This window comes from Phacochoerus africanus, chromosome 3, assembly GCF_016906955.1.
Source record: "Phacochoerus africanus isolate WHEZ1 chromosome 3, ROS_Pafr_v1, whole genome shotgun sequence".
NCBI classification, from domain to species: domain Eukaryota; kingdom Metazoa; phylum Chordata; class Mammalia; order Artiodactyla; family Suidae; genus Phacochoerus; species Phacochoerus africanus.
Window position 1 is genome coordinate 91460789 of NC_062546.1, and position 25382 is coordinate 91486170.

General features: G+C 39.8%; 1 protein-coding gene across 1 annotated transcript in view; it reads right to left on the reverse strand.

Annotated features, from left to right (window-relative positions):
* CNTNAP5 (contactin associated protein family member 5) overlaps positions 1 to 25382 on the reverse strand; it is a 449251-nt gene that overhangs the window by 135263 nt on the left and 288606 nt on the right. The window contains exons 13-15 of the mRNA XM_047770224.1: positions 17348 to 17504; positions 2109 to 2236; positions 1757 to 1927 (exon numbers count right to left, since the gene is read on the reverse strand). Coding sequence (XP_047626180.1) covers positions 1757 to 1927; positions 2109 to 2236; positions 17348 to 17504 — 456 coding nt within the window. The remainder of the gene's footprint in view (positions 1 to 1756; positions 1928 to 2108; positions 2237 to 17347; positions 17505 to 25382) is intronic.

Consider the following 25382-nt stretch of genomic DNA (forward strand, 5'->3'; position numbering starts at 1 on the left):
CAGAGATATTTGAAAATTGCTAGAATTAATTCTGAAAAAATATCTAGAAAGAATTGCAATTTCTGGAATTTAGTGTAAAATAGGATTTTTGAGTCTCTAACAAATCTAGCCTTATGCCTCAAATCTTTCTTAAAATTTAGATATCTGTTGCTTAATGTGAAAAATATTTTAAATTTGAAATTAATAAAAAGTATCCTTTCATCAGTATGAGAGAAGACAAATGGGCAAATTTAATTACACTCTCTTTTGAACATGACTATGTGAAGAAAATCATTTTTTCGGGGCAGTGCCCATGGCATACAGAAGTTCCATGGCCAGGGATTGAACTCATGCCACAGCAGTGACCTGAGTCACAGCAGTGCCAATGTCAGACCCTTAACTTGCTGAGCCACCCAAGAACTCCAAAGTGAATCAATTTTGATGAAGCCATTCACAAATTTGTAGAAGTAAAATCTAAAGAACATAAATTTTAATACTATTGGGACAGACCAATATGTAGGTATTTTCCCTTTTACATAAAAAAAGAATTAATGTGATTGAAACTATTTATTATAGTATCTTTCTCTTTTGTACTGGGATATTTTAACTGGCAAGATTACACATGAAAGTTCAATAACAGAACATTTCCCTAACATCCTTCCTATTATTTCTCTTTTAACTCTATGATTAATTCTGAATGTACTTGTATAAGGAGAGGGGATGTTAAAGAGTGATCCACATCCTGGGATCAGATTCTTTAGACACACCCCTGCTTATGGTGACATGGTAGAGGAACAATGAAAATATTGTGGTCACACATCCCTGATGGTAAGATATAAGTCAGGCCAAATACCATATGATATCACTTATATCTGGAATCTGATATATGGCACAAATAAACCTTTCCACACAAAAGAAACTCCAGGAATTGGAGAATAGACTCATGATTGCCAAGGAGGATGGTGGTGGGTTGGGGGTGGACAGGGAATCTGAGGTTAATAGATGCAAATTACTTGGAATGGATAAGCAATGAGATCCTGCTGCATAGCACTGGGAACTGTATCTAATCACTTGCAATGGAACATGATGGAGGATAATGTGAGAAAAAGAATGTATATATGTATGTGTGACTGGGTTACTTCACTGTACAGTAGAAAATTGACAGAACACTGTAAAGCAACTGTAATGGAAAGAATAAAAATCATTTACAAAAAAAAGAAATAAGTCAAGCAATGACTTGCCAAGCAAAAATACAACAAAAAAAGGACCCCAATTATGAACAGAATGCATAATCCTAATATTTTCAGCTTGCCAAAGAAATTGCAATGAAAAAGTTCTGTGTTGTAGAAGCTTAAAGGAATGGTAATAAATACCTATAGAGAGAGGACACTGTAAATAAATATCTATGGGGGGGAGGGACTGGAGACTTAGGATTGGCATATGCATACTGAGGCTATGGAATGACTGCCCAACTGGTATCTGCTGTATAGCACAGGAAACCCTACCCAATATTCTGTGATCATCTATGTGGAAAAGGAATCTGAAAGAGAATAAATAAATAAATGATAAATAAGGGAACTTAGGGAATGCAGTATTTTGAAGAGAGAATGATTAAATACTGCTAGGTAATAATAAAACCAAAAGCATAAGAAGGAACTAGAAATTATCATTGCTAATTTTACGGATGCCCAGGGAGATAAATATTCACTAGTTGGTGGCAAAAATAGGACGAAAACCTCTGTGACCAGTGATATAAATTCACAAATGAGACACTTACAGCTTATTTCAAGTCGGATGAAGTCTTTAATGCCAAGGTTTTCTAGGAAAACTCCAGATAAAGCCGTGGTTTTAAAAAAGAAGGAAATATCGGCACTGAATTCCGCATGGAAGGTCGGGAAGTGGAGATAAGAGGCTTCTGTATAAAAGGATACCGCATTCCAGAAGTGTCCTGAAAATGAAAAAATCCTTCAGCGAGGTTCAGCATTTTGGAATGGGGTATAAAAAAGCACTGGGCATGTGGATAATTCTCAAGACTAGGGGAGAGTGCGGGGGCAGGGGGAAAGGATGAGGGAATGAAGTATCCTGTGCTTATGTAAGGCAGAGAAGGCTTCTTTCAATTTAGTACTCACGGTCTCCATAGCAACGCAAGGGACCAATTCTCCAAGCAGCTTCTGAGTTTGATCTGTTGGTATCAGTGATAACTATCTGAGTGACAGGCAAGTGGTCTTTGAAGGAAAGAAAGCCAGTATCATTTGTCCTGCAAAACATAAATTTAAGAAAAAAAAGAGGAGAAAATGTGGATAATCTAGGGATTCTTGTTATCAAGACTCCTCATTTCAAAAGTAGTTTGGCTGGTAGGAGCAGGGTGGGGGCAGAGAGGGGAATAACAAGAGGCCTTCCATCTTATACGGGTGTGGGAAAATCTGAGATGCCAATTACAAACCTGATGCCCTGTCTCCCCAAACAAGTGGATTTTACATCTTCCCTGAGTCTTTCCAGAAATGCAGATAGTTTGCAGAGCTCGCTGATCCTTTTTGTAGCTAAGAGCACCCCACCCACGCAAAGCAGTGCTGATGGAACATGAAATGTTGTCTCTCGTTCAATGAAGAGATTGGCTAGCTCAGTAACTAGAAATAGGATCACGAACCCCTCTTGAAATCATTCCAAGAATGGGTTTCAGTCACCTGCCAACAGGTTTTAATCAGCTTCAGATGCTTATCGCCTTTTAACTCTGGATAATGTGTTGATTTTCATTTTACTCTGTTTTAAAGATCTTTGTAATCACTCTGGCTTCATATTTATTAGGCAAATAGGAAACTGCCTAGTCATCCTTGGACAAGAAAGTTAAAAATCAGTGGGGTGAAGCTATTCATGGTCCCCTTTTATTTTTTGAGGTGTTTTTTTTTGGGGGGGGGACTCATTTTAGGGACATAAGGACACACCATTTAACTGAGAGTTAAAAAAAAAAAATGTAGGTAAGAAACTGGCATTGAATGAATGTGCAACTCTTTCAAGCCTGAAATCTACAAGGTGTAAGCAAGGACCCTGCACAGTGGGTGCCATTATTTCTATAACAAATGAGGAAACTGAGCCTCAGGCAAAGAAAATAATGTCCCAAATTATCAACTGGGGAAGCATGGCAAGGACCAAGTAGTGTGATGAGGTGCTTTAAGGACATGGCTTTCATAGCACATGATTTGTTCTGAAATCCCAGATTTCAGAAATCTTAGGCAAAACCCTTTATTTTTGAGATTCCCTAGTATCTCAGTTTGAAAAGGGAGGCAATGTCTATCCTAGAGTTACAGAGAGAGTTAAATGAGATGATATAGTTCCATAGCATGGTGCCTTATCTCAGGTAAATGCTCAAGAACAGCACCTTTAACACTCGTTTTAGTTCTCTTCTTAGTCCCTGAATCCCTCTGCAGGCTCAGGAAAATCAAGTCCCATTTTTATTCATCAAGTTATGATTCTGTCTTGGAAATCTCCATTCCACACAGAGCACTGTGGAAAATTAAATGTTAAGGTTAGGAATCCAACTAATGAAATTGGTAGAAAAATGTTCTAATTCCACTTGGTTATAAAGAAATCAAGTATTAACCTGTATGTAGAAACTGGCAGGGATATTAACCGCAAATATAAAGAAACGTACTATCCATTGTCTGTAATTTGAATAACTATACTTAGAGGTCAATCAAAGGATATGGAATAAAATTTTTGTTTCTATTTGAAAGTGTATCTATTAATATTACAAAGACAGAATAAACTGTGAATCTTCACGTTCTGATATCTTTTCAAGCAGACATTGCAAAGCAAATTTCAAGTAACCCAAGAGTAATAAAGATCAAAACAACCCAAATGCCCATTGACAAATGAATGCATTAAGAAGATGTGGCATATATACACAGTGGAATACTACTCAGGCATAAAAAAGAATGAAATAATGCCATTTGCAGCAAGATGGATGCAACTAGAGATGATCATACCAAGTGAGGTAAGTCAGAAAGAAGATAAATACCATATTATACCACTTATATGTGGAATATAAAATATGGCACAAATGAACTTATATATACAAAAGAAACAGACTCACAGACGTGGAGAACAGACTTGTGGTCTGCAAGAGGGGGGAGGGAGTGGGGTGCACAGGGAGATCGGGGTTAGTCAATGAAAACTCTTACATGTAGAATAGATAGGTAATGAGGTCCAACTATATAGCACAGGGAGCTCTATCAAGTCTCTTGAGATAGAATATGATAGAAAACAGTATGAGAAAAAGAATGTATGTATATGTATGACTGGGTCACTTTTCTGTACAGCAGAAATTGGAACAACATTGTAAGTTCACTATACTTTAATTAAAAAAATGAAAAAAAATAAAGATCAAACCTATACTGTTTCCTAAAGAAACTCAATATTACTATAGGATTGTCTTTCTTCCCATTTTTTTCCATTTTCAAGGTGAAAATGGTAGGAATTTAAGTCTGTCCATCAATGCTAACCACTGCTCCCTCATACCCTGTGGAATCTTGTCTTCATCAATTTGGTGTCCTTGTGTCAAAGTGCCAGAATACACAGAAAGCACTCTAAGAATACAGACCTCTTCCAAATAAGAGAAAAATAAATTCATATTTAGTTTGATGATGCAAAGCACATTACCAAAAACACTTCTTATATAAAATCTCTTTAAAATGAAAGGAAACTTTGCTCTCCAAAGATATTTAATGTGATAGAAACAGATACAAACTCAAATGCCTACCGGGGCCAGAAAAGTCATAAAAATGAGTGAAGCCATCTTTGTGTTAGTTGATAAATGGAACCTGACACACATCTTCAGTGTCAGGGGGAAAAAGAGAGAGAAAGAGAAAGAAGGAGAGGAAGACTGGGAGAAAGTGGGTGTTCTGTCTACAGGAGGCAGTGGTAGCCGTGCCCAACAGGGAATTAGGCTATTCACGAACGTGAGATCAGTGGGCCAGAATGGCATGTCAAGGTAAAACTTTTCAACATTAAATCTTGGAAATGGATATAAGATTCTTTAAACAAAAGTATGGTGGGCACCCACAAGTGCACTAGCTGATAAAACACAGGTGAGGCCTCTGTTCTCCTACAGGCAACCCAGGCATCTAGGAACTCTGCAGATTCATTCATGCTCTTAGGGTTACACGGAGAATAAGACTGGATTTAATTCAATGTGTAGGTGACAGTGCTGATTCAAATATTTCGAAGCCTTAATGAGCAGAATATTTAGGGATGGGGTCGTGGCATAAAAAATGATGCAAATTATGGTGACATTTATTAATAGGCCGGGGGTAAGCACTTGTAAAGGTGATGCTTAGACAGGAAATGGTTTCACTCTGGCTTTTGTTTGGTCTTGGCTTCTCAAGGGCAAATACTTTACAGACTTTGTCTTCCTTAGGAATAATGCAGAAGACTATTCCTAAAGGTACAGAATGCTTATGTGCTTTATAAGTGCAGAAGCGATTCTGCTGTACTGGGAAAGCCTTGCCATTAGCCTGGAGGGACATGGCTTAAATCCACCTTCCTCAACACACTGGTTGTGTGAGGTTGTGAAGTCACCTTGGGACTCAGTTTCCTAATCTCTTCAGTGGAGATAATTATACTAATCTGATACATCAAAGGAGATAATATATATAAAACTTAACACACTGTCACATAGGGTTTCCATAAACAGCTATTGAAATACCCAATTTTGAAATAAAAATGCATACTACAAGGAATATTTAAAAGGAAAACAAGAAAAGGAGCACCATGGTTGGTATGTCTGAGTGGGGCAGACAGAGACCCCAGCTTCTGGAATTTCATTGAGTGCAAAGGATAGATGAGACCATGAACACATGGTCCTCAAGAAATATACCTGTCCGGAGTTCCTGCAGTGGCTCAGTGGTTAACGAATCCGACTAGGAACCAAGAGGTTGCAGGTTCGATCCCTGGCCTTGCTCAGTGGGTTAAGGATCCAGTGTTGCCATGAGCTGTGGTGTAGGTCACAGACGTGGCTCAGATCCCACGTTGCTGTGGCTCTGGTGTAGGCTGGGGGCTACAGCTCCGATTCAACCCCTGGCCTGGGAACCTCCATATGCCACGGGTGCGGCCCTAGAAAAGGCAAAAAGACAAAAAAAAGAGAGGAAGAAAGAAAGAAAGAAAGAAAGAAAGAAAGAAAGAAAGAAAGAAAGAAAGAAAGAAAGAAAGAAAGAAAGAAAGAAAGAAAGAAAGAAAGACACCTGCCCTAAAGTTGAGAATTCACATCCTGAAGATAACACAGCATCACCAATCAATGATACTCTAATTAAAACTATAACACACAGACACAAAACACACATTTAAAAAAAGACCCAAATATTCTCACAAGCATAAGTGTGGCACAGAATTAGCCAATTTGATGTCCTCTCAGATTTACTTTCCCAAATGGGGGATTTTACTAAAATCACGATTGCAGAGCAGACCAGGGCCCTGAGTGCATCACTAACATGTGGTGAAAACTCATAAGCCACCACTGGTTTTCCTCACCCAACTTGGGTTAATTGATGCTTTTTAACTAATTCTTTTCATAGACTAATTTGGGTGACTGAGCTGATTAAAAAGTTTTTTTTTCCCTTCTTTTTATACTCTTTTCTCTTTCCCCCACTCAAAACAAAACTAACACAACTTTATTCATAAGGTAGTAAACCTAGAAAATTATGCAAAGAACCCAAGATCCTGGGTCCCTTTGATGCTCCTGTGTGAATGTGGATGGCTTCATCTCAAGGGCTCTGCAAACCCTGTTTCCTCTCAGGTGAAATGATGCTGTGGCTCCAAAAGACAACTGGCCAGTATAAGGCCCATAAACAAGTCTATGAGCCTACATGCTGTATTGAGACTTGCCAGCAGTTCTATCTTAACTCTGGTTAGGACAGTTATTTCTTTTTGTCTTTCTTGTTAAGACTTTCAGATTTAAAACAAACAAACAAACAAATAAACAAAAACAAAACTAAGCGATGAGGTGACAAGAAGCTCACAGCTAACCAGACACTTGGTTCCCAACAAAGCAAGTGCAACCATTGTCTGAGGTCACACAGACAAGGCCACACCAAGATGAAACCCCTTCAGCTGTGCCCGACACCGGCCAGGATCTAGCTGGAGTCTTGATTTCAAAAACATAAGGGGCAAATAAAGACAATGTTGGCATAGGTTGTACAGTTTCAGAAACTATATTTCTTCCATAAATACTTTAGAAACCTGAAACTATGGCACTCTTCTCAAGTAGATGTGTGAAAACAAAATCAGGTTTTGGTATATGAACACAGTCAAAATTTACCAAATGTTACTTTATTATTGAGAAACGGAAACAACCTTCAGGAGTTTGTGAGTATAAACTTGCTTTTAAAAAGTATTATCAAGGATGGAGATTTTGGAAGCATCATTTGATCAACCTGTCCTGGAGAGAGAAAGAGGGAGAGAGAGATAGAGGGAGAGAAAGAGAGAAAGAGAGAGAGAGAGAAAGAGAGAAAGAGAGAGAGAGAGAAAGAAAGAAAGGAAGGAAGGAAGGAAGGAAGGAAGGAAGGAAGGAAGGAAGGAAGGAAGGAAGGAAGGAAGGAAGGAAGAGAGGAAGAAAGGAAAAAAAGAAAAGATAGATTCATTAGTGTCATAAAAGCTCTTTGCAGAATTGTCTCCACTCTCCCTCCTCCTTCAGCTTCCTCCCCAACCAGCCTGTCAGCCTTTTCTCCTTGTGCTCTTCTGAAACTTCACTCACTGAACTTCTTTGTGCACAGAACCTGTCAGCCCTTAACTCCCTCCATGCTGTTGCAGCATTTCATTGTGTTGCCTTTTTTCCTGTTACACACATACACACACACATTCATACATACACACACACACACACATGGACTTTGCCGTGAATACACACACCTTCATCTACTTAAGAGTCATCTCCTTCAGACATTAGTAATCATCGCTAGTAATCATGCCCCAACCCTCCCTCCCCCCACTTGTCACTTTCCCAGGGTAGGTAACTATCCTTGGTTTTACTGATGCCAAAGTCTGCCCCGGGCCTGGGCAATGGGTACCTAACCTGCCCTGTGCTCCCCCTACCCGCGACCCTCCCCTCCACACTTCCAGAAACACATTCACATGTGGACCACACTTTGCACTTGATTGCTTCAAACCTGGTAAGAGGTCTTATCTCTTCCAAGTAGGGTCCAAATTCCAAAACCTTTAACCTATTAGAGTGACAATCAAAAGCTATTTAACACCATCCTTGCCTTTTATAGGAGGAGCTATTTCTCCAGAAAAGGGTCCCCAAGTTAGAGTCTCTGCTGGGGGGATGGGGCCGCTATTCTTGACACCTTTCGAATTGTGGGTTCCGCTAAGCCCCACACCTCTGGGGCCAAGGCTGGAGCTGCCTCTGGCTTCTTTTCACAGAACTTTACACAGAACTCATTTCATGTAAAGAGCTTTACGCAGAACTCATTTTGCCCTCAGAACAATCAGGACCGGGGACAGTGTCACAATCACCCATGCCTTGTGCAGCAGAGGAAACCACAGTTGGAGGAGGAGCTACAAGTACTCAGGGGACATTGTTGGCAAGTGGTGAGGCCAGGCTTTGAACCCAGGCTTCTGCTGTTCTCCAGGCCCCATTTCTCTCCTGAGTGGAAGCTGTGATTCCCACATTTGGTCTAGATCTTGCCCAGGCAGCACTGGAATAGAAGCACCAGCCTAAGCCCTTGAACTGTCCTTGTGGGTCTCAGGCTTTCTCCACTCAAAGTACTTCAGTTGATTAGGTTTCAGTTACTGATTGGCAATGGTTGCCAGCCCAGCTTCTCTGAGATTACACACAGGTCATGCCTTGGCAGGAATGCTGGGAGTTCATCAGCTCTCTTGGTTACATGTTTTCAAGTCATCTCCCAGTTTATCTCCATGGAGGCAAGGCCAACCCCAGGCATGCCATGCTGAGTCTCACTGGTGAACTTGCAGGGAGCAGCCCCATTTGGGTCGAGGGCTCTCCAGAGTCTTTCCTTATATGACCTAGAGTTTGATGGCTGAATACTACATCTGATAGCTCTAGTATGCCACTTAATTATCATATGCATTTTATTGCACATATGGATATACTGTTTTCATAGAAATTAGCTTAATTTCTATAAATTGACATTGCCTCTTTTTTTTTCTTTTCCTTTCTCATCTATTACCTACACCACAGGTCATGGCAGTGCCATATCCTTAACCTACTGAACGAGGCCAGGGATCAAACCTGCATCCTCACAGACACTATGTCAGGTTCTTAACCTGCTGAGCCACAACAGGTATTCTAATGTGGCCTCACATAATTTACTTAATATTATATAAAAATAAAGAAAATCATGCTAAAAATAATAACTGACACATTTTGGAGAGCCAAATATGTGGCATATCTTCCAGTTGCATAAATTAATACTAACTCAGCCAGCACTCCCAAGAAATAAGTACGCTTTTTTCCACTTTTTCTTTCTTTGTTTTTTGTAAATAAGAAACTAAAACTATGAGAAGCTATAGTCAATAAGTGATAAAACCTGGATTAGATCATCCCATTACACAAAAGCAATATTACACAGAGAGAAATTAATTTTACATTCAAAAAATGAGGGTGCTGCCAGCATAAGCAGGCACAATTGTGTGTGTTCTAAGTTTATCGATTACATGTACTGTTTCATGATATTGTCACTAAATGTCTACAAGGCAGATTTTTCAAAGGAGATGAAACTATTTCTCCTCCTCCTCTTTCTCCTCCTTCCTCTGAGATGAGAACTCTACTCTCTGAAAACAATGCCCAGACACTGAGGTTTATTTGTAGGTTCCCAGAAGTGTTGCCACAGATCTCAGAGCAACTCCAAGTGTGGTAGAAATGACAAAGCCAGAGAGAGAGAATGGAAGGAGTCCAGCATCACCAGGGGCTTGTCAGCGCTATCCACACCTGGCAAAGGGCTCCAGTACATTCTGAGCACAATGGCATTGTATTTTGTGTCCCCGTGTGCTCTGTGTTGACTGCGGTGAGTTCTGTGCTGAAGCCACCTATTGTTTCAACCCTAAGTCAAGGAGGCCTCATGGTCTCTATAAAATCCTGAGTCTCTGTAGCAGCTTGGTCGCATCGATCAAAATAGAAAAGTGGGAGTTCCCGTTGTGGCACAGTGGTTAGCGAATCCGACCGGGGACCATGAGGTTGCGGGTTCGGTCCCTGCCCTTGCTCGGTGGGTTGATGATCCGGCGTTGCTGTGAGCTGTGGTGTAGGTTGCAGACGTGGCTCGGATCCCGCGTTGCTGTGGCTCTGGTGTAGGCCGGTGGCTATGGCTCCGATTCCACCCCTCGCCTGGGAACCTCCATATGCCGCGGGGGCGGCCCAGGAAATAGCAAAAAAAAAAAAAAAACAAAAAAAAAAATACAAAAGTGGATGGCTTAACAATTCTAAGCTAAAAATCTAATAATTCTAAAAGTGAAAAAGAAAAGTTCGCACTTTTTCTAGTAGTATATCATTTACAAATAAAATGTTTAGCATTTTATGATAGACCATAAGTTAAGATACAACTACACTTTGCAGCCATTAAAATGGACAGAATGAATTTATTTTTATGCTTATTTAATGATATTAAGTCAAAGCTCTCCAAGATCTATTTTACATAAAAAAGCAAGTTGGAATAGAATATGTTTAATATAATCTCATATTTAGCAAAAATGAATGCATTTTCACATTAATAAATATGGTATATGCACAGGAATATATTTATATGTACGGGTCCTGCCCCATTATTATCTTCAGGAGTAAAATTTTCCATCTTGCCTACAAGAGGGTCCCAAGTGATGATGAGGGAGGAGCTTCTTTTTTATTTAATGTTTCTACAGTATTTGACTTTTATAATGAGGATATAATAAAGATATTTGTCTTATAATTAAAAACTCCTAGATTTTTAAAAATCAGGAAAAATTATTCTCCTGTGCATTGTTAAATATAGATACCTAAATTGGGTGAATCAGAACTGACAGCTGTAAGCGAACTTAAAGAGCAGAGGGAAAGATAAGCAGCTCATCTAATTTGAATCTGAGTCTGAGCGGCTGCTAGGTAAATAAAGCCAAACACTTAGTGATGAGTCAGCACGTTCAAATAGAAGCCGAAATCTCATTGCAGCCCTAAGTAGAATTAAAACATTTTGGTATACAGTAATTGCCCAAATCAAAATGTTGCCTCAAATATACTATATAAATGCAAACTTTTAATCTTGATATTGACTATGAATTTTATCTAGTTCTGATCCTGTTTTGCAATTACTGAAGTAGTGCGACTCTACAGACAATTTAGAGATAATATCTTTGTACAGCTTGACAGACACCTGAGGCAATGGAAACCTCTGTTCTGCATCTTTATTTCCTATAACCATAAAAAAGGGTATTTTATAATTATTTTTTATTTCATAGAACCAACAGGTCTTAAACTGCTTATTAGATATTTTCCCTATACCTTCTAGGATGGTGGCATTATTGAATGAAAAACCCAATACTGAAACCATGCCTTAATGCTGCCCTTGGCAAAGTATTAACTATTTTACAGCATCTAGAATTCTGTAAGATGATGGTGTGATATATTAGCTTAAAATTGTCAACCCCTGGGTATAAGGTGTGTTTTCACCTTTCTGTGTTCCTTTTTCTCTTGAGTGTGTGATGGCCTTTTATTATCTCCTATCAGATATACCACAAAACATTCTGAAACAAAACAATCTGAAACCCAGTCATGGGATTGTTAGTGTAAACAAGCCAGTATCAAGTGGCCCCACATATACACAATACACACACACTTTAAGTGAACATTTAATGCCTAAAACAGCAGAACATAACTAGTAAGTGGAAGTCATATTTGTGCAGGAAGGGAGTGGGGAGAAAGGCAATAATCTCATTCATTTACTCACTCAGAAGTTAATATGAAGCACCTACTATGTGATGAGCATACTCTTTCCAACACCAGCCCTGAGTATACTGCCAGATGCAAGTGGAATTCAAGGACTGAATGAATAAAAACCCAGATAAACCCTTCATAATCTCTGCATAGAATATCTCATCAACAGATTCATGAATAAAACATTTCCACCAGTATAGATTGTACGATATCATTTTTCTTAAATAAGATATAGACCATGATGGAAGACAGTGTGAGAAAAAGAATGTCTATACATGTATGACTGGGTCACTTTGCTGTACAACAGAAATTGGCACAACACTGTATATCAACTATAATAAAAATTTTTTAAAGAGACAGAACATCTCTTTTCTTTCAGGATTCAGAATGTCTGTCCCATCTTAGGACATTAACAAGTATGAGGCCCCTCACTGCTCTGAGTGTGGGAGTCTCAGAGGTGAAGGTTTTGAGGAAATAAAAGGAGGTCTGAGAGATAAAGAATAGATGGTGAGGAAATAGCAAAACCCTAGAGCCTTGGATGCAAGCAGCATCATCCTTCTAAAGGCAACTCTCATTAAACTTCATGGGAAAAGAGTGCAGGGTCCTTGTGAAGTCCTGGGACTAGATTGGGAGTGAGTTTACAAAGAGAACAACAGTTCAATGCAAATGTATAAAAAGATAACTTTTGGAGCAGTGATCATATGTAATGACACTTTTATAGCCAAGGGAAAATCACTGCAGCAAAAAGTTGAGGTTAAACTTTGGGTAGGAATCTCTGGTGAGATAATAGAAGATGGGTAACACCAAACAATGAAGTACATATCAGTTCAGTCTAGGATGAACATGGCCTCACCTACAGAGGAAGTCACTCAGTCATCATTTACTCCTGGCTTCAAGCAGCATGTATTAAATAATTTCTCTGCAGAAGAGAAGTCGAACCAAGGGCTAAAGAGTGGTTGGAAGCTCCAGGATTCCACATGCTGAGAAAAAAAAATCCCCTCAATATCATGCTTTTTAAAAAAAAATTAACAATGGGTTCCCTTTTTGGATGAGCTCATGACCAGAACTTAAATTTTATAACATTGTCTCTTCTTATTCTGTGCTATTTCCTTTATACAAGGGTGCAATAATAGCAAGAGGCAAGAACAGAGTTACTAAAAAATTCACCTATATCTGCACCTGCTTAGGAATACATGAAAGGGATGTTTTGCTATCAAGAAAGAGAGCTTTTCCCTGACCACCTGGATGTTTGGATGAGAAAACTGTTCATCTGGCCCCAGGCCATCAGGATGAGATACTTTGGACCATCACCTTGCCTCCTCACTTCACCACCCAACCATCCTTTTCATCCCTCTCCATCATCCTCTACATTCTGATACCAGAATGGCTGCTTTTCCACTTCCCACACAGCTAGCACTTGTCTGCACTGTCTCTGGTTCTGGTCTCTACTTGTGTTTGGGGGAGGCAGTGATTTTTAATTAATTAAATGGACGTTCCCAGGCCAGGGGTTGAATCTGAGCCGCATCTGCAAACTACGCTTCAGCTGCCATAATGCTGGATCCTTCAACTCACTTTTCAGGACTAGGGATCAAACCTGCACCTCTGCAGTGACCCAGGCCACTGCCGTCAAATTCTTAACCCACTTCACTACAGTGGCAATACTAGTGATTTTTATAGTATTTCACATTTCCCTGCCTGGACACATGGCACTTCTAACTATACTACAATAGCTTTAGCAAACTTCTTCCTGTCCTTCAAAACTTGACTACACTTTTGCTTGAAATCACACCAGGTCTGACATGGCTGCGCCTCTGTCTCTAACCAAATTCATCACGCAGATGCATTTACTGCGAAATAACTAGCCTTGCCTTTTCCACTGTCCACTCAGTTCCTCAATGGCAGGGATTATAATGCCTTTGACTGGCTCTGCACAACCACTTGCCTGACTGCACAGAGTAGGCCCTCAATAGACATGTGCTCTAGGATTAAATACCACAGTTGCTTCTATAGCAAATTCTTCTCCAGAATCTTTTATGACAGGTTATGACTTGTCCTGAGACAATGAAATCTGGAAGAGTTCAACCAGAATCTGCTCCCTCAGGTGAATGACAGAAGGAATTTCCTGATCGCATCTGGATTGGTAAATCAATCAAAAAACGTATTTGAGGGGTTCCCACTGTGGCTCAGTTGTAACAAACGCAACTAGAATCCATGAGCATGCAGGTTCAATACCTAGCCTCGCTTGGTGGGTTAAGGATCTGGCATTACCATTAGCTGTGGTGTAGGTTGCCAGATGAGGCTCAGATCTGGCATTGTTGTGGCTGTAGTATAGGCTGGCAGCTGCAGCCCCAGTTGGACCCCTGGCCTGGGAACTTCCACATACTGTGGGTATGGCCCTTAAAATACAAAAAAAAAAAAAAATGATTTGAGCTGGTAAAGCACTTAGTAGATAGCAGTTTACTACTTTACAACTCCTAGATGATATTGACCTATAACAATGTCCCCTACTGAAATGGTCTTAGTATTTATATAGTATTTCCTGTATTTTAGATAGATAGATAGGTAGATAGATAAATAGATAGACAGACAGATAGATCTCTCTCTGTATATGTGATGCTAGGATGCCCATGGGAAAAGTAAGCATCTTTAAAAGGGAAGTTTAGACCACCTCTCTTGACTCTTGGTAGGTTGGTTGTTGAACAAAACCTATACCTAAAATTAAACATTGATGTTGAAATCAAGGCTGCTGCCACAGGAAGCAGCACATGATGAGGCTTTTTCTCTGGCTCTAAAACAAAAGGAAAGGTTATGAAATAGACAGTGAGCTGGGATTGGGGTATGATGGCCCTAGAGTTGAGGAAAAGGTCCTCTGTGCACAACCTAGACGATGAAGTTAAGTCCACCTGTGGGGCTCAAAGGTCCATGAAGGGAGAGGCTGGAAATGGGGCAGAAGGGATGATTGGTAAAAAGTCCTGGAGAAGAGAGTGCACTAAATGTCTACTTTTAAGTGACATGAGGTCATTCTCCAGCACTTCCCCTCAGTGTCCAGGAACTCCAGCTGGCCCTGGTCATTTGCTCCCTGGGGAGGGAAGGCACTGAGGTGGTGTTCAGTATGCAAAAGGTTGCAACAAAGGAAATGCAACTGTGAGCAAAGGTCAAGAATTCAGCCAAAATGAATGAGAAATGAAAGTCCTTAGGAGAAATGCTTACCCTACCCATACCCTCTTTTTTTGTTGTTTTGTTTTAATTTTAGGGCCACACCTGTGGCATGTGGAAGTTCCCAGGCCAGGGATCAAATCCAAGCTGCCAATATGACCTATGCTGCTCCCTGAACCCACTGAGCCAAGCTGGGGTCCGAATCTGCACCTCTGCAGAGACCTGAGCGGTTGCCATCAGATTCCTAACCCACTGTCCCACAGCAGGAACTCCTCAGTCACTCTTTATATTCTGCCTTCCAGACTCACATCACTGATGATACATAATTAAATGAAGGTGTTGGCATGAAAGTCTATAAATCTATATACTTCTAAGGTCAGCACAGTGAAGGGAAATTAAAGCATCAAAATAAAGTGAGTGATTCTAAGCTGTGGATTGCAAAGGATTTCAGAATGTTTTCCTAGCCACACAAGCATCTAACCTTCCCAACACACATCTCTCCAGCTCAGAGGTACCATCTGGGTATCATCCCTCCTTTTCAGAGATCTTCTAAATTCATCTATTCAGCTAAATGCCATCAACTTCTACTGTATGCAGAGTAGGTCTTGGGGTTATCATGTTAAAGAGGTCCAGTCTCCAAATAGAACTTGAGTTATTTTTGATGTGCAGGCCTCTTGATGGTGGGATAGAAATAACTGAGGGATAGAGTGAGGATCTGAGAATGGAGAAGTCTGGTTGCCTTCATCTGATTTTCCTGTGTGAAGATTCTAAAGCCATGGTCCATCCACAAGAAGCTGATGGAACCAGGCATTTGGGCTGTTCCTCACTGAACTGAGGTTTCAATTGACCTAAAATTTCATTTGAAATGGTCCCCGCTATTATAAATTTAAACAATGACGGAAAAGTACTTAAAAGAAATTTCCACCAGGTTGAAAGCAGCTTGACACAGGAATTTCTGACTATACTTGAGCAGCAGTTGATAAAGCAAACACAATTACAAGGTTAAAGCCAAAAGGCGTCTGAAAGTCAGTCAAAACACATGTGGGTTTGGAAATGTTCCGTGCCTGTTTTCATAGTCAATACAGTGAAAAAACAAGCCATTGACCTGGAGAGCAAAAGAAAAGTAGATGCCATGGATTTGAAAACCCAAACTAAAACCTAACTTTATCTGCAAAAGTAACTTAGAGGTGGGAGAGGGGGAAGGACTTTGACCTCAGCTATACCTGAATTCAAATTCTGGATCTGCCTCTTAAAAGGTATGTGTGACCCTGAAAAAAGCAGTTAACTTCTCTGTGGTCTACAGTGCTCAACCTGCAGATGCCAAAGTGAGAAAATTATAAAGAACTAATAAATAGGCTTGTTTTTGCTGTCAAACTTCTGGTCGCTAAAAGGGGAAAGGTTGGGACTAGGGAGAAATTAATAAGAGTTGGGGTTAACAGATACACACTGTATCTGTTAGGCAATAAAGTCCTACTGTACAGCACAGGGAAAGGTACTTAATATCTTGTAATAATCTATAAGGGAAAAGAGTAGATATATATGCTTGTATACATGAATCACCTTGCTGTACACCTGAAACTAATACAGCATTGTAAACCAACTATGCTTCAAGAAAAAATACAAAATATTAAGCAATGAGGTCCTCCTATACAACACAGGGAACTATGTCCAATCTCTTGGGTTAGAACATGATAGAAGATTAAAAAATAATAATATATATATGTATATATGACTGTGTCACTTTGCTGTGCAAAAGAAATTGAAGGAACATTGTAAATTAACTATAGTTCAATAAAAAATTGAAAAAAAAAGAAGTGAAGACACAGATACACAAACACAAAAAAAGGTTATTGTTAGCATTAAGTAGAGGTTCAACAAACATAAGTTTTCTGTGCTGTATTTTCATTGGTGATGACAGGCTGGTGACTGGTCATTAGTGGGACAGAAGAATAAGGAAGCTGTCTATGGCTCCACACCCATCGCTCACACTTTCTCCCAAAGCCTATACCCCACATGTTGCAGAAACGCTGACTAAATCACAAAACTCAATATGACATTTCACTCTTTGGCTGAAAACAGAATGTTCAGAATGGAAGGCGGTGAGGATGTGGCATCAGACGGTGTGTGACAGACTTGAATGACAACACTGAAAGTTCTAGAACGGGTGATTGTCAAGGTTAAACCCAATCACTATCATTAAGGAGTTCCTGTTGAATTTCTCATCCTCGTGTTTTCATTTTAGGGGAAGCATGCATCACTCGGCGTGCCCCCTTCACAACTGAGAGAGACCATGCATCCCATTACCATTCCTCCTGGTCGGCGTCACAGTTGCAAAAGTGCCGGATGTCTAGGCAGCTCTCATCTAGGCCGCAATCACACTGCTGAACTCCAGGAGGGGCACCGCCCCAGTATGGGTGCCTCTCGTTGGATCGCCCGATCCACCAGGTCAGTGGGGCTCCATCTGGAAGACAGACAAGATTCCTCAGAGGTCAGAGTGGGGCAAGCCTGATGTAGCACAGAGGGAGTCTCAGATGCTGTGGGGAGAACCTCATGACTATTGTAGGTATACTGTGTATCTATCTATCTATCTATCTATCTATCTATCTATCTATCTATCTATCTATCGGCCCTCCCTCACTCCCTCCCTTCTCTTCTGTTCTTTCTTCCTCTTCCTTCCTTTTTCCTTTTGTTTTGGCTGCACCTATAGCATGTAGAAGTTCCCTGGCCAGGGATCAAACAAACCCATGCCACAGCAGCAACCTGAGTCACAGCAGTGACAATGCTAGATCCTTAACCTTCTGATCCACCAGGGAACTCCTTTCCTCTTTCTTTCCTTTTTTTTCCTTTTTTTTTGTCTTTTTGCCTTTTCTAGGGCCACTTCCTAGAGCATATGGAGGTCCCCCAGCTAGGGGTCTAATCAGAGATGTAGCCGCAGGCCTATGCCACAGCCACAGCAATGCGGGATCTGAGCTGCGTCTGCAACCTACACCACAGCTCACGGCAATGCTGGATCCTTAACCCACTGAACAAGGCCAGGGATCGAACCTGCAACCTCATGGTTCCTAGTCAGATTTGTTAACCACTGCACCACGACGGGAACTCCTCCTTCCTTCTTTCTTTCCTCCTTCCTTCCTTTCTCTTTCCTTCCTTCTCCCTCTCTAGATATATAAATATCATATCTATATCATATATAAATATATATACCATATATATATATGTAAAGAGAGAGATAACACACACAGAACACTGTCTATATACCTATGCTCATATAAATAACACTTTCATGAAAATTATCTCTAGAGTAGAATATGGATTAATCATAATGTTTAGAACCAGAATCCCAAGCTCAAATGCTAACATCAGGCAGGGATCACAATTGAGTAAACTGGGTTAGGTTTCATGCCAACACAATTAAATCTATAGATACAAAAATTTACTTCCTTTTACAACTACCAAAGAGAAAACAGTAACAGGAAGGCTAGATAATCCTGAGCCCAGCCCTTAGTTTCTGAGGGTGGACACTCAGCTGCAGGGGCAGTGTTGGCCCAGAGGACAAGCCCTGTCTTTCTGCCCATTGATTTCTGTCCTGACAAAGTTCAGCCCCAGGATTACCACAGCTTTCGAATTTTTTTTTTCTTTTTAGGGCTGCACCTGTAGCATATGGAGGTTCCCAGGTTAGGGGTCAAAATGGACCTGCAGCTGCCAGCCTACACCACAGCCACAGCAAGGCAAGATCCGAGCCACATCTGTGACCTATGCCAAAACTTGTGGCAATACCGGATCCTTGACCCAATGATTGAGGACAGGGATCGAACTCATATCATCATGGACACTAGCTGGGTTCTTAACCCGCTGAGCCACGATGAAAACTCCTGAATTTTTTTGAAAGAGAAACCATGCATTTCAAGTTCAAAGATTTGGATGAACAAAGTATTATAAAGGTCAATACTTTAGGCCAAAGAAATACTTCTGAACATCATACCTATTAACCCACACAAAGCTATTATGTGACCTCTAATTTCAGGTTTATATAGTTAACAGAAAACCATTTTTCAGACTTGTCCTTGTTGATTTTTATTTTTCTTTATAAAGATTAATTTAGCAACATCTGTTGAAGTTTTCTTTTATGATTGGGAATGTTTTGGAAGATAAAAATTGTTATCCAGAAGATGATAATATGCCCAAAAGAATGGAGATGGAGGTGTACATCATTAGGCTGAAAGGGTAAGGCCTGGGGCTATTTGGAAACTGCTGGTTGGTTTGTTTGGCATACAACAGACACTTAATGTGTTTTTTTGTTTTGTTTGTTTTGTTTGTTTTTGTCTTTTTAGGGCAGCACCCACAGCAAATGGAAGTTCCCAGGCCAGGGGCTGAATTGGTGCTACAGCTGCTGACATACACCACAGCCACAGCAACACTGGATCCGAAACAGGTTTGCAACCAACATCACAGCTCACAGCAACACTGGATCCTTAACCCACTGAGTGAGGCCAGGGATCACACCCACATCCTCATGGATACTAGTTCAATTCATTACCGCTAAGCCAGGACGGGAACTCCTGTGTGTGTTTTGTAATGAAGGAGATAGTTATTGAGAGCAATTTCCATGACTTTTCATTTCAGAGTAGAATTGTAACATTTCAGGGTGATACTAGCTTGGAGCTCTGCCTTGTCAAGATCTAATGTTACATGTGACTCCTCATGTCCAACCATACAATTTACAAAGTATTCCTATATACAAAGAGCAACAACTTCTTTGAATTGCTTTCATCGCTCATGAGTTTATGGAAGTCATGGAGTCAAGTTGGAAGAGAACTAGGATCTGGAGCTTCCAAAAAGCAGTAAGTAGTGAGAAGAGAAAAAACGGTACATGAGAAGCAGAGATCCCTTGGGAGAGCCGGGTATGGGGCCAACAGCCTGAGGGTCTGTGCTCACCCCAAATCACACTCTTCACTCGCTAAAAGGTTTCAAGTCCCTCTATTATCTTCTAATTTAGAATTCCAGTTACAGATATATCTTCACTAGTGTCTTCTTTTTAAAGAATAATTCTAAGTGGTATATATCCATTTTACCTAGTCCCAAGTAGCTATAAATCACTGGATATGAGTTCGAATGAATTGCTTTCTTTCTAATCTCTGGCTCAGATGAGCTACTTTTAGGTGGCCTAGAGGGCTGGTGGGTTTATGTAGAGCATAATGCACTTTTGGAACTGGGGCAAGCTTAGGTGGGTATTCCCTGTGTGTGAGTTTAGGCAACACAAGGGTAAAACTTTGTGCATTGATTAAGTTTGCCAATGTTGACTCTGGGTCCAAGAAATAGGAAGAAATCTCTCTTCTACCCCCTCCCCCAGCACTGCCTAGGCCCTTCCTCCAGAATTCAGAACCCAGATCACAAAGCAAATTTCAATGTCATCATAGATTATTTTTGTTTATGAGCTAAACCAAAGTTATGACCATATTAACAGTGTTATTACTAGTGCTCTCAATTTTAGACAAGTGATTTGTGTGCCCTCGGGGGCACATGTTGCCTTCCAGTAGTTTTATCAATTCTTATTTGGTGCCTTCATCCCCTGAAGTGCCATTAGCAGCCCAAGACTTAGTTCTATCTAGACTGTATCAGTGCCTTGGACCAAGGAGGCTTGGGGTCCCTTCTTGACATCTGGCAATTAGTATAAAAGTTGAAAGTTGTTTCAACTGGTTGAATATCAAGGATTAAGAAGAAAGGAAGGGAAAGATAGAGAATATAGAAGAAACACAGACACATATTTGAAAACAGGAGGATTATCACTTAATTTTCCTCTAAGATAGCCCATCTTTGTGTTTTTTCTCCTGTGAAGGACAAACTGGCACACAACAGGTGAGGAAACTGAGAATCAAAAAGGTTCAAACAAGGTGACAAATTTGCCTTCGTTCCTGACTCTAATGATGCAGTCAGAAAGAGGATAAGCATCCTTGCTGCGAATTCTGGCCACTGGAGAAATCAGTTCTACCGCCTATGTTGTTGTGGGATCATGGGAGAAGGAAATACACTGCCCCCTTGATGTCTTGGTCTTGTTACTTGCTTTGCTCCATGAAATATGGACAGAAATGCCCATGTGTCAGCTCAGAGTCCAGACCTCAAGAGGTTTGTGTGCTTCCACTGCTCCTGGGAGTATCTCTGACATGACCAGAGGACATGCTCCAGATGGTCACAGTCTCTCCAGGCGGCCTCAGAACGTGGAAGCCTGTCCTTCTGAGCTCAGACCTGTGAGCCTGAGAAAAAGTACTGGCGATGCCTGCCACTAAGCTTTGGCAACTGGCCCTATAGCATTATCATGACAATCAATGATAAAGTACAGATCAAATATCACCACATAAAACAATCTGGAGGGAGAATAAGGAAGTAAACACAGTGGTGAAGGATAGTCCTTCTTCCCACTGCAACTGAGATAGAAACAAATAAAGAGACATGGTTGGATAAGGAAAATAAAGAGAAGCATCGTTTCTGTTTTGGCCCAACTAGTTATCTATCTACATCCCATAACTATAAAGCAGTTGTAGCAGACATCCTAGCTGCTCAGAAAGAATCCCTCGTCCCATCCATGTATTACTTACTTAATCCCAGTCTGGGTTCACTCTGAGATTGTCCCAATTCGGTTCCAATTACTGGCAGTGGACCCCTAACTCTCACGCCACCTTTGCCTCCTTCAAACATGGTGCTTGGATCTTCCTGTGATTTAGAGACTGGTTTTTCTTATAGTCATGGTCCTGGCTCATCCTTTTTTGGCTCAATGCTTCCCACTCATGTATTCCTTTAGTAATTCTGCATTGAACTTTGGAGAAACTATCCCCCTGGCTGGTCACAGCCTCCATCCACAAGGTGATGAAAAATTTAACCTTATATTTATATAGAAGTTCCTGTTGTGATGCAGTTGGTTAAGAATTGGGCATTGCCACGGCTGTGGTGTAGGTCTCAGCTATAGTTCAGATTAGATCCCTGGTGTGGAAATTTCCATATGCTGCAGGTGTGGCCATAAAACAAGTTATATATATATATGATTTATAAAACAAGATTTTTTTGATTTAATATTTCTTTATTTCATAATGCTAAGAGTGAAACCAGACCTTCTGATATTTTCCATGTCCATGTATGTAAAGAAATTGGTATATTTTCTCTATATACAATTGGAATTTCAAGCTCAGCATTTTATCTTAATCTTTAAACATTATTTTGGTTTCTATATAAAACAAATTTGGTACAATTTGGAATTTCAAGCTCAGCATTTTATCTTAATCTTTAAACATTATTTTGGTTTCTATATAAAACAAAATTTAAAGGTATATAAGTAACTTTATGTAAAGTTTTATATATATATATAAAGCATATGCAGATATATGATTAATAAAACAATGTAATTAAGTGAAATGAAATTATCAGTGTATATGTATTATGTTTATATATGTAATCATTCCAATTATTTCTTAATTCCATGCTGTTTAAAGATCATGGAGAGGTATCCCTGTTACATAAATTTTAACAGACGGTTACTGCCCCAAAGGAGTACATAGTATTTAGGGAGGAAGGTCCTGTAAGAGTTATAAGAAATGCAAATCAGAATGAGATGAGGGTCCAAATACAGCAGTTAATAAAATGCTAGGAAAGCCCAGAAGAAGAAACTAAGAATTTTGTCAAAGATTCCTAAAAATATTTCATGGAAATCATTTAATTTTGGGGAAATATTGATGTTTGACTAGAGGCTTGGTGTTGGGAGAGGACTTCAGTAAATTGTGCCATGTGTTTAAAGGATTGGGCACCATTGCTGCTGTGGTGTTGGTTCGATCCCTGGCCTAGAAACTTCCACATGCCATGGGTAGGGCCAAAAAAAAGAAAAAAAGAAAAAAGAGAGAGAGAGAGAGGAAAGAGCCAAAATAAGTCTTAAGGACAAACAATTATGGATGATAGCACCAAAATGTTTCATTGTAGGATGAAAACACAAATTATCAAAACATGGATTTTAGGAAAGAAGATTCTGGAAACCAAAGGAAGTATTTTAAATAATCTTTCTTTCTAAACAGGATAATACTTTCTTGGGAAATTTTGAGTCAAAAAGAAAAACAACCTCATCCATATCACAAAATAATGGTAGACATTCATCAAAGTCAATCTTGGTCTTACTGCTGGCGGGTCAGGATCATTAAATCAGAACATATGTCTAATGGTGTGATTAAAAGCTAGTCAGTGACATTAGGAATTAACATTTTTATAATGTTATTCAACATTTTCTTTTCCCTGCCTATATAACTGAAGCGAACCCCAAAAAGGAGGGGTGCAGAAAAGACTAATGATACCTCCTCTCAAAACAAATGGTAAAAGTCCCTTTGATGTGGTCACTTAAACCTGTATTGGACAAATCTCTCTGGAATGGTCCACTGGGATCCTCCATGGTGAGTCAAAGAGGCGGACAAAACCATTCACCTAATGATTCCATTTGAACTGTTTTAATTTTTGTGGGAGAAAATAATAACACTTTGCATTTGACCATATAGTTTCTTGAATGATCCTAGAAAAGTTTAATGGCTTATTCAAAGTCATTTGCCCACTGAAGGTAAACCTAGACTCAAGGGTCTGAGTCGCTACAGCTCTCATACCTGGAACACCCAACTTCTCAAAGACTCACAGACCTTTTGACTTATTTTTTGGGCCATGTGGAAGTTCCCGGCCATGGATCGAACCTGAGCCACAGTTGTGACCTGAGCTTCTGCAGTGACAATGGTGGATCCTTAACCCACTGAGCCACAAGGAAACCCCCTCTTTTGACTTTTTTGTGTGCTAAAAATATACAGAGATAATATGAACCTTGCAGGTAAAAATAACCTGCTAGAGAAAATGAGGAGTATTATGACTTTGTGGGAATGGATAATAATACATGAACATTATAGCATGGGAGTTAAGATCTCTAATTTATTATATGATTTCTCTGCTATGACAAACTTGAAAGCTGAAGTTCCCAGGTATTGGGTGACAAGAAGGGAGGGCAATTCTGTAACCACATCAAATTGCAATATGAGAAGAAAGGAAGCTCCACTGTGTTAAGCCTGAGACTCAGGGTGGAGCTTATTTACTAGCAACAATATGGCTTAACCTTTATCGATTAATATAGTAAATAATTAATGAATGAGAAACAAATTCAAAATAGTTTAACACCTAATATCTACACACAATCAGAGGAATAGAGAACTGCAATAAATCTGTGTATTAAGGTTCATGTGTCTGTTTATACTAGTAATCCCCCCCCCCAAAAAAAATATCCAGCATTGACTGAGCATTTAAAATATTCCAGGCAGTTACTGGCACTTTTTATATTTTAGTTCCATCAATGTCCACAACAACACTGTGGGTAAATGCTTTCATCTCACTTTCCAGACGAGGAAAAAAAGACAGGAGACAGAAGACACATCTGGTAAGTGTTAAGTGGGATGGTCAATGACAGACAAGAACTAAAGTCACAGTGATCCATCTCCTGCAGGTGACTACAACAGACTCAAAAGTAAAAACCCTGCCATCTACTGGTGTTCCAGCCTCTAAAAGTTATTCTTCTGGCAGGAAACAGGAACTTTCAGAGCCTATTATCAGGTGATTTATCTCTATGATTAAAATCCTTGTATTCCATGTCTGGGTCTGCTTCTGTTTTGTAAATAAGTTCATTTGCAACATTTTTTTTAGATTCTGTATATGTGATATCATCTATTTGTCTTTCTCTGTCTGACTTATTTCACTTAGTTTGATAATCTCTAGGTCCATTCATGATGCTGCAAATGGTATTATTTCATTCTTTTTTATGGCTGAGCAATATTCCATGGTGTACATAGAGTCTATCTTCCTTATCCATTTCTCTGTCAGTGGATATTTAGGTTGTTTCCATGTCTTGGCTACTATGAATAGTGCTGCAATGAACACTGGTGTGCATATATCTTTTCAAGTTAGAGTTGTGTCCAGATATACGCCCAGGAGTGGGACTGGAGGATCACACGGTAACATTATTTTAATTTTTTTTAATGAACCGCCATACTGTTTATGGTTACCAAAGGGGAAAGGGGGGGAGGGATAAATTAGGAGTTTGGGATTAACATACACACTGTAACATATAAATAGATAAACAACAAGGACCTACTATATAGCACAAGAAACTATTCTCAATATTTTACAATAATCTATAAGGCAAAAGAATCTGAAAAAGAACTGATATATGTGTATACGGATCACTTTGCTGTATACCTAACACAACATTGTATGTCCAATAAACTTCAATTTAAAAAAATCCTCTGGTATTAGCTTATTACAAGAGTAAAACCTAAACGCT